Source organism: Anomaloglossus baeobatrachus, chromosome 8 (genome assembly GCF_048569485.1).
Source record: "Anomaloglossus baeobatrachus isolate aAnoBae1 chromosome 8, aAnoBae1.hap1, whole genome shotgun sequence".
NCBI classification, from domain to species: Eukaryota; Metazoa; Chordata; class Amphibia; order Anura; family Aromobatidae; genus Anomaloglossus; species Anomaloglossus baeobatrachus.
This window is the reverse complement of record NC_134360.1, coordinates 37,428,778-37,448,026: the sequence shown is the minus strand read 5'-3', so window position 1 is coordinate 37,448,026 and position 19,249 is coordinate 37,428,778. Positions and strand designations below refer to the sequence as shown.

At 53.9% G+C, this 19,249-nt stretch overlaps 1 protein-coding gene across 1 annotated transcript in view; it reads right to left on the bottom strand.

Moving 5' to 3' along the window:
• USP19 (ubiquitin specific peptidase 19) overlaps positions 1-19,249 on the bottom strand; it is a 67,961-nt gene that overhangs the window by 43,218 nt on the left and 5,494 nt on the right. Inside the window, 1 exon segment of the mRNA XM_075322057.1 lies at positions 12,340-12,614. Within this exon segment, the coding sequence (XP_075178172.1) occupies positions 12,340-12,481 (142 nt within the window). The 5' untranslated portion in view covers positions 12,482-12,614.

Genomic DNA, 19,249 nt, shown 5'->3' with positions numbered 1-19,249 from the left:
CTACTGCAACATGGCTGTAATAATGTAACCATAAAGGCATAACGTGCGCCTATGGCTGCTAAAATAATAGATACGTACCCATGAATAAGCGACCATAATCCTTTGCGAAACGTATGTCGGGTCCTCCACGCGGAGCTCCTCTTCCACCGGTGGGCTGTGTTTACCGGCGCCCAGGTATATCCCATTGCCTCTAACCTTTCTCTGATGGTGGTTATTTACCCAGTGATTGCTCATAGGCTACTAAGGGATAGGGTGTACACCCGGCCACCACTGCCTGCCTACCCACCGTACTATCTCACCTACATAATTAACTTCTTATTTATACATGCATTTATTGTTGTGTCTTGTGGAAATGTAAAATTGTATTTATCCTTTAATATTTGTCTCAAAATTACCTTTTAAACTTTTTCACCATAAAACTCCGTTGTCTTCTCATGTTCCTATGAACTTTGGAGTGGTATGGGTTCAACACCCTTTATTATATTGTGGTTGACCCTGTATTGTTGTTAAAAAGTGTGCCGCAGGTTTCTTTGCTTAGTAAAATAATAGATAGTGCTGCTTCATTGTCTGTGTTATTATAGGCACAGATAAATTGTGCTGGCTCAGATAGTACCACTTTCCTAGCCTCCCTATCTGAACCTACATCATTTACATAAGAGGCTAGGAAGCAATACTAACTGAGCCTAATTTACATAGAGAGGCTAGGAAGCAGTACTATCTGAGCCTATTTTACATAGAGGCTAGGGTAAGTGGCACTATCTGAGCCTACATCATTTACATACAGAGGCTAAGAAGTGGTACTATGTAAATGATGTCGGATCAGGTAGTACCACTTCCTAGCCTCTATGTAAATGATGTAGCATCAGGTAGTACCACTTCCTAGCCTCTATGTAAATGATGTAGCATCAGGTAGTACCGCTTCCTAGCCTGTATGTAAATGATGTAGGATCAGGTAGTACCACTTCCTAGCCTCTATGTAAATGATGTAGCATCAGGTAGTACCGCTTCCTAGCCTCTATGTAAATGATGTAGCATCAGGTAGTACCGCTTCCTAGCCTGTATGTAAATGATGTAGGATCAGGTAGTACCGCTTCCTAGCCTCTATGTAAATGATGCAGAATCAGGTAGTATCGCTTATTAGCCTCTCTATCTAAATGATGTAGGCTCAGATAGAGAGGCTAGGAAGTGGTACTATGTAAAACGATATAGGCTCAGATAGTACTGCTTCCTAGCCGCTCTATGTAAATCATGTAGGCTCAGATAGTACTCTTTTCTAGGCTCTTTATGTAAAGGATGTCGGCACAGATGAGAACTAGCAAGAAGTACTATCTGTGCCGACATCCTTTACATAAAGAGCCTAGAAAAGAAGGGAATTTTGTTTACTTACCGTAAATTCCTTTTCTTCTAGCTCCTATTGGGAGACCCAGACAATTGGGTGTATAGCTTCTGCCTCTGGAGGCCACACAAAGTATTACACTTTAAAAAGTGTAACCCCTCCCCTCTGCCTATACACCCTCCCGTGGACCACGGGCTCCTCAGTTTTGATGCAAAAGCAGGAAGGAGAAACTTATAAATTGGTCTAGGGTAAATGCAATCCGAAGGATGTTCGGAGAACTGAAGACCAAGAACCACAAGAACAATTCAACATCAACAACATGTGCACACAAAAGAACAACAGCCCGAAGGGAACAGGGCGGGTGCTGGGTCTCCCAATAGGAGCTAGAAGAAAAGGAATTTACGGTAAGTAAACAAAATTCCCTTCTTCTTTGTTGCTCCATTGGGAGACCCAGACAATTGGGACGTTCAAGAGCAGTCCCTGGGTGGGTAAAAGAATACCTCGATAAAAAGAGCCGAAAACGGCCCCCTCTTACAGGTGGGCAACCGCCGCCTGAAGGACTCTCCTACCTAGACTGGCGTCTGCCGAAGCATAGGTATGCACTTGATAGTGTTTCGTGAAAGTGTGCAGACTAGACCAGGTAGCCGCCTGACACACCTGCTGAGCCGTCGCCCGGTGCTGCAATGCCCAGGACGCACCTACGGCTCTGGTAGAATGGGCTTTCAGCCCTGAAGGGAGCGGGAGCCCAGAAGAACGGTAGGCTTCAAGAATCGGTTCCTTGATCCACCGAGCCAAGGTTGACCTGGAGGCCTGCGAACCCTTACGCTGGCCAGCGACAAGGACAAAGAGCGCATCTGAACGACGCAGGGGCGCCGTGCGAGACACGTAGAGCCGGAGTGCTCTCACTAGATCCAAAGTGTGCAAATCCTTTTCACACTGGTAAATTGGATTAGGGCAAAAGTAAGGCAAGGAGATATCCTGATTTAGATGAAAAGAGGATACCACCTTAGGGAGAAATTCCGGGACAGGACGCAGAACCACCTTATCCTGGTGAAAAACCAGGAAGGGGGCTTTGCATGACAGCGCTGCCAGCTCAGACACTCTCCGAAGTAATGTGACTGCCACCAGGAAGGCCACCTTCTGCGAAAGACGGGAGAGAGAGACATCCCGCAGCGGCTCAAAAGGCGGCTTTTGAAGAGCCGTCAGGACCTTGTTAAGATCCCAAGGTTCCAACGGACGTTTGTAAGGTGGGACCATGTGGCAAACTCCCTGCAGGAACATGCGGACCTGCGGAAGCCTGGCTAGACGCTTTTGAAAAAATACGGAGAGCGCCGATACTTGGCCCTTGAGAGAGCCGAGGGACAAACCCTTGTCCATTCCAGATTGTAGGAATGAAAGGAATGTGGGTAAGGCAAACGGCCATGGAGGAAAACCGTTATCAGCACACCAGGATAGGAAGATTTGCCAAGACCTGTAATAGATCTTGGCGGACGTTGGCTTCCTGGCCTGTCTTATGGTGGCAATGACATCCTGAGATAACCCTGAAGACGCTAGGAGCCAGGACTCAATGGCCACACAGTCAGGTTGAGGGCCGCAGAATTCAGATGGAAAAACGGCCCTTGTGACAGCAGGTCTGGGCGGTCTGGAAGTGCCCACGGTTGACCCACCGTGAGATGCCACAGATCCGGATACCACGACCGCCTCGGCCAGTCTGGAGCGACGAGAATGGCGCGACGGCAGTCGGATCTGATCTTGCGTAGTATCCTGGGCAGCATCGCCAGAGGGGGAAACACATAAGGCAGTCGAAACTGCGACCAATCCTGGACTAAAGCGTCCACTGCCAGAGCTCTGTGATCCCAAGACCGTGCCATGAAGGCCGGGACCTTGTTGTTGTGTCGTGACGCCATGAGATCGACGTCCGGCGTTCCCCAGCGGCGACAGATCTCTCGAAACACGTCTGGGTGTAGAGACCATTCACCGCGTCCATGCCCTGACGACTGAGAAAATCTGCTTCCCAGTTTTCTACGCCCGGGATGTGAACTGCGGAGATGGTGGAGCCTGTGGCTTCCACCCACTGCAGAATCCGCCTGACTTCCTGGAAGGCTTGACGACTGCGAGTGCCACCTTGGTGGTTGATGTAGGCGACAGCAGTGGCGTTGTCCGACTGGATTCGGATCTGCCTGCCCTCCAGCCACCGATGGAAAGCCAATAGGGCTAGATATACTGCCCTTATCTCCAGGATATTGATCTGAAGGGACGATTCTATCGGAGTCCAGGTTCCTTGAGCCCTGTGGTGGAGAAAAACCGCTCCCCAACCTGACAGGCTCGCGTCTGTGGTGACCACGGCCCAGGTTGGAGGAAGGAAGGATTTTCCCCGAGACAGATGTGGGTAGGAGCCACCACTGAAGTGATGTTTTGGTTGCAAGGGAAAGAGAGATGTTCTTGTCGAGGGAAGCTGCACTCTTGTCCCATTTGCGAAGAATGTCCCATTGGAGTGGCCGTAGATGGAATTGCGCGAACGGCACTGCCTCCATAGCTGCAACCATCTTGCCCAGGAAGTGCATGAGGCGCCGTAAGGAGTGTGACTGACTCCGAAAAAGTGATTGCACCCCCGCCTGCAGAGAAAGCTGTTTGTCGCGCGGCAGCTTGACTAACGCTTGCTGGGTATGAAACTCCATCCTGAGATAAGTCAGTGATCGGGTCGGCGTCAACTTGGATTTCGGGAAATTGATGATCCACCCGAACTGCTGGAGAGTCGCCAGAGTGACAGTAAGACTTTGTTGACACGCCACCCGAGAAAGAGCCCTGACTAGGAGATCGTCCAAGTAGGGGATCACCGAGTGGCCCTGAGAGTGCAGGACCGCCACGACAGATGCCATGACCTTGGTGAAAACCCGTGGGGCTGTCGCCAGGCCGAAGGGCAATGCGACGAACTGGAGGTGTTCGTCTCCTATGGCGAACCGCAGGAAACGTTGATGTTCGGGTGCGATCGGCACATGGAGATAAGCATCCTTGATGTCGATCGATGCTAGGAAGTCTCCTTGTGACATTGAAGCGATGACTGAGCGGAGAGATTCCATCCGAAACCGTCTGGTTCTCACATGTCTGTTGAGCAGCTTGAGGTCCAGAACGGGACGGAATGACCCGTCCTTTTTTGGCACCACGAACAAGTTGGAGTAAAATCCGCGACCCCGTTCCTGAAATGGGACGGGAATCACAACTCCTTCCATCTTCAGAGCGTCCACTGCCTGAAGAAGTGCGTCGGCCTGTGCAGGGGGTGGGGAGGTTCTGAAGAAACGAGCCGCAGGACGAGAGCTGAACTCTATCCTGTAACCATGAGACAGAATGTCTCTCACCCAACGGTCTTGAACGTGTGGCCACCAGGCGTCGCCAAAGCGGGAGAGCCTGCCACCGACCGAGAATGTGGGTAGATGAGGCCGAGGGTCATGAGGAGGCCGTCTTGGAGGCAGTGCCTCCTGCGGCCTTTTGGGGGCGTGACTTGGACCGCCACGCATAGGAGTTCCTCTGGCCTTTCTCCGGCCGGTTGGACGAAGAGGTTTGGGGCTTGGCGGAGGGACGAAAGGACCGAAACCTCGATTGGATCTTTCTCTGCTGAGGTCTCTTAGGTTTGGACTGTGGTAAGGAGGAGTCCTTTCCCGAGGATTCCTTAATAATCTCATCCAGCCGTTCGCCAAATAAACGTTCGCCAAAAAAAGGCAAACCGGTTAAGAACCTTTTGGAAGCAGAGTCTGCTTTCCATTCGCGCAGCCACATGGCCCTGCGGACAGCCACGGAGTTAGCGGATGCCACGGCCGTACGGCTAGCGGAGTCCAGGACGGCGTTCATGGCGTAGGACGAAAATGCTGATGCCTGAGAGGTCAAGGAAGAAACATGCGGAGCAGAATTCCGCGTGACAGCATTAATCTCAGACAGACATGCCGAGATTGCTTGGAGAGCCCACACGGCCGCAAAGGCCGGGGCGAAAGATGCGCCCGTGGCCTCATAAATAGACTTCACCAAGAGCTCTATCTGTCTGTCAGTGGCATCCTTCAGGGATGAGGCATCGGCAACAGACACAACGGACCTAGCAGCCAATTTAGAGACTGGCGGATCCACCTTGGGTGAGTGAGCCCAGCCCTTAACGACTTCAGGTGGAAAGGGATAACGTGTGTCAGATTGCCTTTTAGCAAAGTGCTTGTCCGGGACCGCTCTGGGCTTCTGGACAGTGTCCCTGAAGTTAGAGTGATCAAAGAACGTATTGCGCGTACGTTTGGGGAATCGAAATTGGTGTTTCTCCTGCTGAGAAGCCGACTCCTCTACCGGTGGAGGCGGGGGAGAGAGATCCAACACCTGGTTGATAGACGAGATAAGATCATTTACCAAGGCGTCCCCCTCAGGGGTATCAAGGTTGAGGGCGAAGTCAGGGTCAGAGCCCTGAGCTCCCATGTCCACCTCGTCATCCTGAGAGTCCTCCAGCTGAGATCCAGAGCAGCGTGAGGAGGCCGGGGAAGAGTCCCAGCGAGGCCGCTTAGCCGGTCTGGGACTGCGATCCGGGCAGGAGTCCTCCGCCTGGGACCTAGGGGCTATCCTGGGAGCGCGCTGCGACGCAGACCGAGAAGGCCCTGGAGGAGACAAACTAACAGGGGCCGGGGCCTGTGAAGAGCCCGGTCTGGACTGTAATGCCTCAATGAGCTTAGATGACCATTTGTCCATAGACTGTGCAATGGATTGAGAAAGTGACAGAGTTTCTCAGCGAAAGAGGCCAATGACGGTGACTCTGTCCCTGTCGCCTGCTCAGGGGGAGCAGGGGGATCTACATGAGCCGAGGGCCCACCATTGCCCTAGGCTCCGGCTGAGCAAGCGTGGCAGGAGTCGAGCATTGATCACAGTGAGGGTAGGTGGATCCCGCAGGCAACATAGCCCCACAAGAGGTACAGGCTGCGAAAAAAACCTGTGCCTTAGAGACTTTGCTCCTTGTGGACGACATGCTGTAAGCAATAAGAGTCCGTCAGGAGAGTGACCACAGAGGGTATATAGGAAAAGGCTCTACAGCCGTTCCGAATATATATAATATATATAAATATATATATCTATATCACGGCACCCTAGGGGAACCAGCACCGGAGACCGGTGTGGCTTACCAACCGCTGGTGACCTCCAGATTCCCTGTCGTGGGTCCCCCGGAGCTGTAGAGCTGTGCAGCTGCACCATACACCGGCAGAATGCCAAACATGGCCGCCGGAGCTCTCAAGGGGGGAGTGAAGCCATGGGCGGCGCCAGTAAAAGGCGGGAATCTGGAGGCCCCATAGTGGTCCATGAGAGGGGAGGGGACACATGCAAAGATGCTCCAGTCCTCTGTCGGTAATCCCGCCCTTACCCCTGACAGGCAGGCCCGGGGGCGGGATTTTTCGCGACTAGGCCGCGATGAAGCCGGGGACTAAATTCAAGGCCGTGCCCGACAAGCAGGCACGGTCGGCGCGGAAGTCCGATGAAAAAACAACGGACGGCGCTACTGGGGGGAAAGGCGACCTCTCTCCCCGTACCGTCCCCATCTGGGGACACAGAGTACCTTCAAGGTTGCAGGGCCCGGTCCTTGGGGATGAAAACGCTCCGGTCCAGCAGGTTCCACCAGGGGCTGCGGATGGAGCACGGTCTCAGCAGGTGAATGACCGGTGAAGTTCCCACTTCTCCCAGAGCCGCATAAGGGATGGTGAAGGAGACGGCATGTGGCTCCAGCCTTTGTACCCGCCATGGGTACCTCAACCTTAACAACACCGCCGACATAGTGGGGTGAGAAGGGAGCATGCCGGGGACCCCATAGGGGACCTCTTTTCTTCCATCCGTCATACTATGTATGAGAAATCTTTTTTTTTTTTTCTGAGTGGATGTGTGCCTCCTTCCACACAAAGCATAAAACTGAGGAGCCCGTGGTCCACGGGAGGGTGTATAGGCAGAGGGGAGGGGTTACACTTTTTAAAGTGTAATACTTTGTGTGGCCTCCAGAGGCAGAAGCTATACACCCAATTGTCTGGGTCTCCCAATGGAGCGACAAAGAAGAGTACTATCTGAGCCTACATGATTTACATAGAGCGGCTAGGAAGCAGTACTATCTGAGCCTATATCGTTTACATAGTACCACTTCCTAGCCTCTCTATCTGAGCCTACATCATTTAGATAGAGAGGCTAATAAGCGATACTACCTGATCCTGCATCATTTACATAGAGGCTAGGAAGCGGTACTACCTGATCTCACATCATTTACATAGAGGCTAGGAAGCGGTACTACCTGATCCTACATCATTTACATAGAGGCTAGGAAGCGGTACTACCTGATCCTACATCATTTACATAGAGGCTAGGAAGCGGTACTACCTGATCCTACATCATTTACATAGAGGCTAGGAAGCGGTACTACTTGATCCTACATCATTTACATAGAGGCTAGGAAGCGGTACTACCTGATGCTACATCATTTACATAGAGGCTAGGAAGTGGTACTACCTGATCCTACATCATTTACATAGTACCACTTCTTAGCCTCTATATGTAAATGATGTAGGCTCAGATAGAGGCTAGGGTAAGTGGCACTATGTAAAATAGGCTCAGATAGTACTGCTTCCTAGCCTCTCTATGTAAATTAGGCTCAGTTAGTATTGCTTCCTAGCCTCTATGTAAATGATGCAGAATCAGGTAGTATCGCTTATTAGCCTCTCTATCTAAATGATGTAGGCTCAGATAGAGAGGCTAGGAAGTGGTACTATGTAAACGATATAGGCTCAGATAGTACTGCTTCCTAGCCGCTCTATGTAAATCATGTAGGCTCAGATAGTACTCTTTTCTAGGCTCTTTATGTAAAGGATGTCGGCACAGATAGTACTTCTTGCTAGTTCTCTGTGTAAATTATATAGGCTCTGATAGTGCTGTTTCCTTGCATCTCTGTGTACATTATATAGTCTCCAATAGTACCACTACCTTGCAGTGGTGTAAATTATGTAGACGCAGATAGTGCTACTTCCTTTAATCTATGAAATAGGCTCAGATATTATTGCTACATAGTTTCTCTGTGCAAAGGATATAGGCTAGCGTACAAAAATGGATAGAAAGTGAGGCAAAACTAGAACATTTACAAAAAAGACAGGGAAACCGTACTGTCTGCTTCTGTAAATGATGTATGCACAGAAACTACTGCTTTGTTGTTGCTCTCCAAAAATGACATAGGACCAGATATTGACTGTCTCCTGCAAAAAGGATATAGCTACAAACACTAACGACTTTGTATCCTTTTGAAAACTATGTTATAGATAGTAATGTCTCCTGGTCTCCTTCTGAAAATTATGTAGGTACAGATTGTTCTGCTCCCTGGTTTCTCCCCATAAATAAAGTAAGCACAGATAGTTTTGTCTCCCTGTTTGTCTCTGCAAATGAAGTAGGTACAGATAGTATAGTCTATTCCTGAAATAGATGCAGGCTCAGAAAATACAGATTCCCTATCACGCCTGTAAATGAAGCTGTACATAGAGTACTGTCTCCCGGTCTTCTCCTGTAAAGTATGTAGGCGCAGATACTGCAGTGCGGCCTCCCCGAAAAACATGTAGCACGTTAGTCTTGCTCATACACCTAAGAAGAGCAGACAGCCAACAGTGATCTCCACATACACATGGACTCTCGGACAAAATTTCATGTGTTTTCAATGGGGGAAGTCACCGGGCGGACGCCTGTGGTGCCATAATACTGTGAATATAAGACTAGTGGGATATTACAGTCACTGGTGGGATTCCTCCAACATGCACTGCAATGCGGAGCCTGTGCTCATGTTTTAGAGAGTACAATATTATCCGTCTGCAGCTCCTTAGAGACGTGTGTACACAGCAGGAGTCTCACTACCATGGCAGCACCTTTCTTCCAAAGATACCAACTCATACTAAACACGAGTGCAGCTCTGGAGTATAATACAGCAGGTAACTCAGGATTAGTTATATATGTACACAGTGACTGCAGCTCTGGAGTATAATACAGGAGGTAACTCAGGATTAGTAATATATGTACACAGTGACTGCACCAGCAGAATAGTGAGTGCAGCTCTGGAGTATAATACAGGAGGTAACTCAGGATTAGTTATATATGTACACAGTGACTGCACCAGCAGAATAGTGAGTGCAGCTCTGGAGTATAATACAGGAGGTAACTCAGGATTAGTTATATATGTACACAGTGACTGCACCAGCAGAATAGTGAGTGCAGCTCTGGAGTATAATACAGGAGGTAACTCAGGATTAGTTATATATGTACACAGTGACTGCACCAGCAGAATAGTGAGTGCAGCTCTGGAGTATAATACAGGATGTAACTCAGGATCAGTACAGGATATGTAATGTATGTACACAGTGACTGCACCAGCAGAATAGTGAGTGCAGCTCTGGAGTATAATACAGGATGTAACTCAGGATCAGTACAGGATAAGTAATGTAATGGATATACACAGTGACTGCACCAGCAGAATAGTGAGTGCAGCTCTGGAGTATAATACAGGATGTAACTCAGGATCAGTACAGGATCAGTAATGTAATGTATGTACACAGCGACTCCACCAGCAGAATAGTGAGTGCAGCTCTGGAGTATAATACAGGATGTAACTCAGGTCAGTAATGTAATGTATGTAAACAGTGACTGCACCAGCAGAATAGTGAGTGCAGCTCTGGAGTATAATATAGGAGGTAACTCAGGATCAGTACAGGATAAGTAATGTAATATAATGTCTGTACACAGTGCCTGCACCAGCAGAATAGTGAGTGCAGCTCTGGGGTATAATACAGGATGTAACTCAGGATCAGTAATGCAATGTCTGTACACAGTGACTGCACCAGCAGAATAGTGAGTGCAGCTCTGGAGTATAATACAGGATGTAACTCAGGATCAGTACAGGATCAGTAATGTAATGTATGTACACAGCGACTCCACCAGCAGAATAGTGAGTGCAGCTCTGGAGTATAATACAGGATGTAACTCAGGATCAGTAATGTAATGTATGTATGCAGTGAATGCTAGGTTACATTTTTATACAAGCTGTAAAATGATGGGCATATCCTTTAAATGAGGATTGGACAAGACAATTCTTCCTGCCTTTTCTACTATTAGTGGCACAATGTCAGGTTTCTATGTTCTGTGATTGCTCAGTTTCCATCTTTGTTCTCTGTATTTACTCGCTCACTGATGACCTGGAATGTCTCTATATTTTCGGGAAGGTATACAGTATATACTGAGCGGCCGTTCATCAGGCTCCTATATCTGCTCCACAAGCTTCAGACTGAAGATCTACATACACTTGTGTGGCCGGAGGTAATTGGGTGCGATCCGCAGAGCGTTGCTGCAGGTAATTCGCAGCTTATCACATGTGCGGCCATCTGTTCTGATGATCACTCGACATCAGAGGACGCTGCGGCTCCAGGAGACAAATCCCCTCAGCAGCAGCGACTAAGAAGACTTGACTTGTCTAATCAGACGTCAGCATTTGCACATTGCCGCCATTATCCACAGAATAAGGGGCAGAAATCTGTGACCGATGTTGGTGTGAAGATCCTTGTAAAGTGCGTATCTTATAAAACCATTTCAGACCCAAAGTTCTACTGAGCAGATAATGGCTGTGGATGCCTTTTACATGGAAAAATCAATTTTCTTATCTTCATGGTTACCTTTAGTGAGCAAAACTGCAAGAAGTTTGTCTGCAATCATCTTCTAAGACACACAGATATGCAGATTATAATCTAATCCAAACCTTTCTCCTGCGGGATTGTCTCTCCCGGTAATGTAGGCAGTGTGCGAGGCGTGTGTCCCTGCCTCCCGGTAATGTAGGTAGGGTGCGAGGCCTGTGTCCCTGCCTCCCGGTAATGTAGGCAGTGTGCGAGGCGTGTGTCCCTACCTCCCGGTAATGTAGGTAGGGTGTGAGGCGTGTGTCCCTGCCTCCCGGTAATGTAGGTAGGGTGCGAGGCCTATGTCCCTGCCTCCCGGTAATGTAGGCAGGGTGCGAGGCCTGTGTCCCTGCCTCCCGGTAATGTAGGCAGGGTGCGAGGCCTGTGTCCCTGCCTCCCGGTAATGTAGGCAGGGTGCGAGGCGTGTGTCCCTGCCTCCCGGTAATGTAGGCAGGGTGCGAGGCGTGTGTCCCTGCCTCCCGGTAATGTAGGCAGGGTGCGAGGCCTGTGTCCCTGCCTCCCGGTAATGTAGGCAGGGTGCGAGGCCTGTGTCCCTGCCTCCCGGTAATGTAGGCAGGGTGCGAGGCCTGTGTCCCTGCCTCCCGGTAATGTAGGCAGGGTGCGAGGCGTGTGTCCCTGCCTCCCGGTAATGTAGGCAGGGTGCGAGGCGTGTGTCCCTGCCTCCCGGTAACATAGGCAGAGTGTGAGGCGTGTGTCCCTGCCTCCCGGTAATGTAGGTAGGGTGCGAGGCCTGTGTCCCTGCCTCCCGGTAATGTAGGCAGGGTGCGAGGCCTGTGTCCCTGCCTCCCGGTAATGTAGGCAGGGTGCGAGGCGTGTCCCTGCCTCCCGGTAATGTAGGTAGGGTGCGAGGCCTGTGTCCCTGCCTCCCGGTAATGTAGGTAGGGTGCGAGGCCTGTGTCCCTGCCTCCCGGTAATGTAGGCAGGGTGCGAGGCCTGTGTCCCTGCCTCCCGGTAATGTAGGCAGGGTGCGAGGCGTGTGTCCCTGCCTCCCGGTAACATAGGCAGAGTGTGAGGCTCGTGCATCCCTTCTTCCATTAGATGGAGGTGCACATCTTTTATTACAGCAGGTAAATGATGAATATTCTTTATATCTGCAAATTACACAATGAATAAGATATTTAACAGTGGGACAACCAGAGGATGAGCAAAACACGGCAGATAGGTGACCCCCCATTTGTCATGCATGAATTTGGAGCTCTTATTGGAAGGCATCCACCTAAATTGGCAATATCAAGCTTTAAAAAAATGAGAACTGGTTTGCAAATTAAAAAAATAAATAAATAATCACACCCTGACCTTTCCTGGGCTCGCTGCCAGACACCATCATCCCTTCTTTGCTTTCCTGGTTGACCCGATCTTTCTGCTTCTTCTTATTGATGGCATCCTCGGTCCCGCGAGTCGCCCTCCTCTGCCCTGTGCCGTCGGCAGGATGAGACATCTTCTGCCGCTTGGTGGAAACAGAGGGGCCCCCGGGATCAGTAACGGAGTCTCGGTCAGGGGTTCGACGCTTTCTACCTGGGCCAGCTATCTTGGCGACTCTCTGTGGTTAAACTCTCCGTCAAGGAAGAAATCTGAAACAAAGAGAAGAAATCGGCCATAAGTAAAGTCGATTATTTATAACATGTTTTTAACCTTAAACCTAGATAAAAAAAAAAAAAACAAAATAAAAAATAAATAAATAAATAAATAATAGTAATAATAATAAAAAATAAAAAAAATTGCCATATTGAATCCAAATTGCCAAATATTAAGCCTTGTGCTCTTATGGGGGAACACATCCTTAAAGGGTTATTCCTAAGATCCCCCCCCTCCTTTGCATCACAAGGTATTTGGATTAATTATTACAATAATTATTTTTTAAGGAGTGCCCATCATTAATCCTGAGAAGTATTCCACCAAAATAGAGCGGTGGCTGCACCCTTCTGTAAGTGATTCCCAACAGGTGCACTGCATCTACATGTTATTGAGTAGTGCGGCTGCGCGGCCCCCCCATTCCCCAGATTTCTGGTTGTTGGCGGTCTCACCACTCCAAATCAGAAAGCTATCACCCATCCTGATGCGAATAATCACTAAAAGCGAGCCTGATGGCACCACCTTACTGCAACATTAGGCTTTCTGAGTAGATATGTAGCTGTTTGGCGCATGCGCAACAGATGCCTGCTTTGGACAAGTGCAGTCTATCATTAGGGCTGACTGCCCACAGCCAGACAAGTACTGCTCAAGCACTGAACCGGAGACCTGCACACCTGCACCTACTGGCCAGCACTGGACCGGAGCCCTGCGCACCTCCACCTACTGACCAGCACTGGACCGGAGCCCTGCGCACCTCCACCTACTGACCAGCTCTGGACCGGAGCCCTGCGCACCTCCACCTACTGACCAGCGCTGGACCAGAGCCCTGCGCACCTCCACCTACTGACCAGCACTGGACCGGAGCCCTGCGCACCTCCACCTACTGGCCAGCACTGGACCGGAGCCCTGCGCACCTCCACCTACTGACCAGCACTGGACCGGAGCCCTGCGCACCTCCACCTACTGACCAGCACTGAACCGGAGCCCTGCGCACCTCCACCTACTGGCCAGCACTGGACCGGAGACCTGCGCACCTCCACCTACTGGTCAGCACTGGATCGGAGCCCTGCGCACCTCCACCTACTGTCCAACACTGGACTGGAGCCCTGCGCACCTCCACCTACTGGCCAGCACTGGACCGGAGCCCTGCGCACCTCCACCTACTGTCCAACACTGGACCGGAGCCCTGCACACCTCCACCTACTGACCAGCACTGGACCGGAGCCCTGCGCACCTCCACCTACTGACCAGCACTGGACCGGAGACCTGCGCACCTCCACCTACTGTCCAGCACTGGACCGGAGACCTGCGCACCTCCACCTACTGTCCAGCACTGGACCGGAGCCCTGCACACCTCCACCTACTGTCCAACACTGGACCGGAGACCTGCACACCTCCACCTACTGACCAGCACTGGACCGGAGACCTGCGCACCTCCACCTACTGTCCAGCACTGGACCGGAGCCCTGCGCACCTCCACCTACTGTCCAGCACTGGACCGGAGCCCTGCACACCTCCACCTACTGTCCAACACTGGACCGGAGCCCTGCGCACCTCCACCTACTGGCCAGCACTGGACCGGAGCCCTGCGCACCTCCACCTACTGTCCAACACTGGACCGGAGCCCTGCACACCTCCACCTACTGACCAGCACTGGACCGGAGCCCTGCGCACCTCCACCTACTGACCAGCACTGGACCGGAGCCCTGCGCACCTCCACCTACTGACCAGCACTGGACCGGAGACCTGCGCACCTCCACCTACTGACCAGCACTGGACCGGAGACCTGCGCACCTCCACCTACTGACCAGCACTGGACCGGAGACCTGCGCACCTCCACCTACTGTCCAGCACTGGACCGGAGCCCTGCACACCTCCACCTACTGTCCAACACTGGACCGGAGACCTGCACACCTCCACCTACTGACCAGCACTGGACCGGAGACCTGCGCACCTCCACCTACTGTCCAGCACTGGACCGGAGCCCTGCGCACCTCCACCTACTGTCCAGCACTGGACCGGAGCCCTGCACACCTCCACCTACTGTCCAACACTGGACCGGAGCCCTGCGCACCTCCACCTACTGACCAGCACTGGACCGGAGACCTGCACACCTCCACCTACTGACCAGCACTGGACCGGAGACCTGCGCACCTCCACCTACTGACCAGCACTGGACCGGAGACCTGCACACCTCCACCTACTGACCAGCACTGGACCGGAGACCTGCACACCTCCACCTACTGACCAGCACTGGACCGGAGACCTGCGCACCTCCACCTACTGTCCAGCACTGGACCGGAGCCCTGCACACCTCCACCTACTGACCAGCACTGGACCGGAGACCTGCACACCTCCACCTACTGACCAGCACTGGACCGGAGACCTGCGCACCTCCACCTACTGTCCAGCACTGGACCGGAGACCTGCACACCTCCACCTACTGTCCAACACTGGACCGGAGCCCTGCGCACCTCCACCTACTGACCAGCACTGGACCGGAGACCTGCGCACCTCCACCTACTGACCAGCACTGGACCGGAGCCCTGCGCACCTCCACCTACTGACCAGCACTGGACCGGAGCCCTGCGCACCTCCACCTACTGGCCAGCACTGGACTGGAGCCCTGCGCACCTCCACCTACTGACCAGCACTGGACCGGAGCCCTGCGCACCTCCACCTACTGACCAGCCCTGGACCGGAGCCCTGCACACCTCCACCTACTGACCAGCACTGGACCGGAGACCTGCGCACCTCCACCTACTGACCAGCACTGGACCGGAGCCCTGCGCACCTCCACCTACTGGCCAGCACTGGACCAGAGCCCTGCGCACCTCCACCTACTGACCAGCATCCCCATCCGGTGTGACGTCATGCCTGCCCAGCCAACTAATCAAAGGAGGGGCATAAGATGGAAGCCGTGCATAGATTCTAGTCCACTGCTATGGACTTCCAACATGGCCACTATAACCGGGTCCTGCAAATCTTTTTATCCAAACCTATTTTCTCTGCAGTGCCCATATGCTTCTGTCCCCTACCCCGCTCTGATGCCCTGATGAACTAATGCTTATATGTAAATAAGAGGAAGCGGTCCGCTAAGGGACAATTTAAGACACCCATTAATTGCTGGAAGAAAATAACATGGAAAGAGCGGTCTGCAGAAGAACTGAATACAGTGACCCCTCCGTTGCTTCCACCCAGCGGGAGGAACGCAGCATGTAACGTTGTTTTGAGCAGCGGAATCCTCTGGATTTCACTGCGCACGCCCTTTTTTTTTTTTTTTTTTCCAAATCACAAACTTTATTTTGGCTCACGGTGGCCGAACGTTCAGCTGAGCGCCCGCCCGCCGGCATGCCCGGGCGCCGGCAAGTGACAGCGCTCAGCTGAGCGCCCGCCGGCATGCCCGAGCGCCGGCAAGTGACAGCGCTCAGCTGATCACCCGGCGGCCGGCTGCAGGGAGCGATCAGCTGATCACCCGGCGGCCGGCTGCAGGGAGCGATCAGCTGATCACCCGGCGGCCGGCTAAGGAGAGCCATCAGCTGATCACCCGGCGGCCGGCTAAGGAGAGCCATCAGCTGATCACCCGGCGGCCGGCTAAGGAGAGCCATCAGCTGATCACCCGGCGGCCGGCTAAGGAGAGCCATCAGCTGATCACCCGGCGGCCGGCTAAGGAGAGCCATCAGCTGATCACCCGGCGGCCGGCTAAGGAGAGCCATCAGCTGATCACCCGGCGGCCGGCTAAGGAGAGCCATCAGCTGATCACCCGGCGGCCGGCTAAGGAGAGCCATCAGCTGATCACCCGGCGGCCGGCTAAGGAGAGCCATCAGCTGATCACCCGGCGGCCGGCTAAGGAGAGCCATCAGCTGATCACCCGGCGGCCGGCTAAGGAGAGCCATCAGCTGATCACCCGGCGGCCGGCTAAGGAGAGCCATCAGCTGATCACCCGGCGGCCGGCTAAGGAGAGCCATCAGCTGATCACCCGGCGGCCGGCTAAGGAGAGCCATCAGCTGATCACCCGGCGGCCGGCTAAGGAGAGCCATCAGCTGATCACCCGGCGGCCGGCTAAGGAGAGCCATCAGCTGATCACCCGGCGGCCGGCTAAGGAGAGCCATCAGCTGATCACCCGGCGGCCGGCTAAGGAGAGCCATCAGCTGATCACCCGGCGGCCGGCTAAGGAGAGCCATCAGCTGATCACCCGGCGGCCGGCTAAGGAGAGCCATCAGCTGATCACCCGGCGGCCGGCTAAGGAGAGCCATCAGCTGATCACCCGGCGGCCGGCTAAGGAGAGCCATCAGCTGATCACCCGGCGGCCGGCTAAGGAGAGCCATCAGCTGATCACCCGGCGGCCGGCTAAGGAGAGCCATCAGCTGATCACCCGGCGGCCGGCTAAGGAGAGCCATCAGCTGATCACCCGGCGGCCGGCTAAGGAGAGCCATCAGCTGATCACCCGGCGGCCGGCTAAGGAGAGCCATCAGCTGATCACCCGGCGGCCGGCTAAGGAGAGCCATCAGCTGATCACCCGGCGGCCGGCTAAGGAGAGCCATCAGCTGATCACCCGGCGGCCGGCTAAGGAGAGCCATCAGCTGATCACCCGGCGGCCGGCTAAGGAGAGCCATCCGCTGATCACCCGGCGGCCGGCTAAGGAGAGCCATCCGCTGATCACCCGGCGGCCGGCTAAGGAGAGCCATCCGCTGATCACCCGGCGGCCGGCTAAGGAGAGCCATCCGCTGATCACCCGGCGGCCGGCTAAGGAGAGCCATCAGCTGATCACCCGGCGGCCGGCTAAGGAGAGCCATCAGCTGATCACCCGGCGGCCGGCTAAGGAGAGCCATCAGCTGATCACCCGGCGGCCGGCTAAGGAGAGCCATCAGCTGATCACCCGGCGGCCGGCTAAGGAGAGCCATCAGCTGATCACCCGGCGGCCGGCTAAGGAGAGCCATCAGCTGATCACCCGGCGGCCGGCTAAGGAGAGCCATCAGCTGATCACCCGGCGGCCGGCTAAGGAGAGCCATCAGCTGATCACCCGGCGGCCGGCTAAGGAGAGCCATCAGCTGATCACCCGGCGGCCGGCTAAGGAGAGCCATCAGCTGATCACCCGGCGGCCGGCTAAGGAGAGCCATCAGCTGATCACCCGGCGGCCGGCTAAGGAGAGCCATCAGCTGATCACCCGGCGGCCGGCTAAGGAGAGCCATCAGCTGATCACCCGGCGGCCGGCTAAGGAGAGCCATCAGCTGATCACCCGGCGGCCGGCTAAGGAGAGCCATCAGCTGATCACCCGGCGGCCGGCTAAGGAGAGCCATCAGCTGATCACCCGGCGGCCGGCTAAGGAGAGCCATCAGCTGATCACCCGGCGGCCGGCTAAGGAGAGCCATCAGCTGATCACCCGGCGGCCGGCTAAGGAGAGCCATCAGCTGATCACCCGGCGGCCGGCTAAGGAGAGCCATCAGCTGATCACCCGGCGGCCGGCTAAGGAGAGCCATCAGCTGATCACCCGGCGGCCGGCTAAGGAGAGCCATCAGCTGATCACCCGGCGGCCGGCTAAGGAGAGCCATCAGCTGATCACCCGGCGGCCGGCTAAGGAGAGCCATCAGCTGATCACCCGGCGGCCGGCTAAGGAGAGCCATCCGCTGATCACCCGGCGGCCGGCTAAGGAGAGCCATCCGCTGATCACCCGGCGGCCGGCTAAGGAGAGCCATCAGCTGATCACCCGGCGGCCGGCTAAGGAGAGCCATCAGCTGATCACCCGGCGGCCGGCTAAGGAGAGCCATCAGCTGATCACCCGGCGGCCGGCTAAGGAGAGCCATCAGCTGATCACCCGGCGGCCGGCTAAGGAGAGCCATCAGCTGATCACCCGGCGGCCGGCTAAGGAGAGCCATCAGCTGATCACCCGGCGGCCGGCTAAGGAGAGCCATCAGCTGATCACCCGGCGGCCGGCTAAGGAGAGCCATCAGCTGATCACCCGGCGGCCGGCTAAGGAGAGCCATCAGCTGATCACCCGGCGGCCGGCTAAGGAGAGCCATCAGCTGATCACCCGGCGGCCGGCTAAGGAGAGCCATCAGCTGATCACCCGGCGGCCGGCTAAGGAGAGCCATCAGCTGATCACCCGGCGGCCGGCTAAGGAGAGCCATCAGCTGATCACCCGGCGGCCGGCTAAGGAGAGCCATCAGCTGATCACCCGGCGGCCGGCTAAGGAGAGCCATCAGCTGATCACCCGGCGGCCGGCTAAGGAGATCCATCAGCTGATCACCCGGCGGCCGGCTAAGGAGAGCCATCAGCTGATCACCCGGCGGCCGGCTAAGGAGAGCCATCAGCTGATCACCTGGCGGCTGGCTAATGAGAGCGATCAGTTGATCGTTCTCTCTGTCTCTTGTTTTATAACTGAATCCGCTTTCTCTTCCAATACTTGTCATCCGTTGTACAACGCATCAGTCACAAGCGTTAAGCAATGCATGTGACTGATGCAAAACAACAGAAATGTGAACCTAGCCTAATACAAGTCTATGGGGGAAAAAACTGAATCCTGCAAAATATTTTGCAGAATACCGTATTTTCTCAAGGTGACGGATTGTGACTGAGGGAAAAAGACTGAAGTGTGAATGTATAAGCCGAATCTAGCTTACCCGGGGGTGGTGGA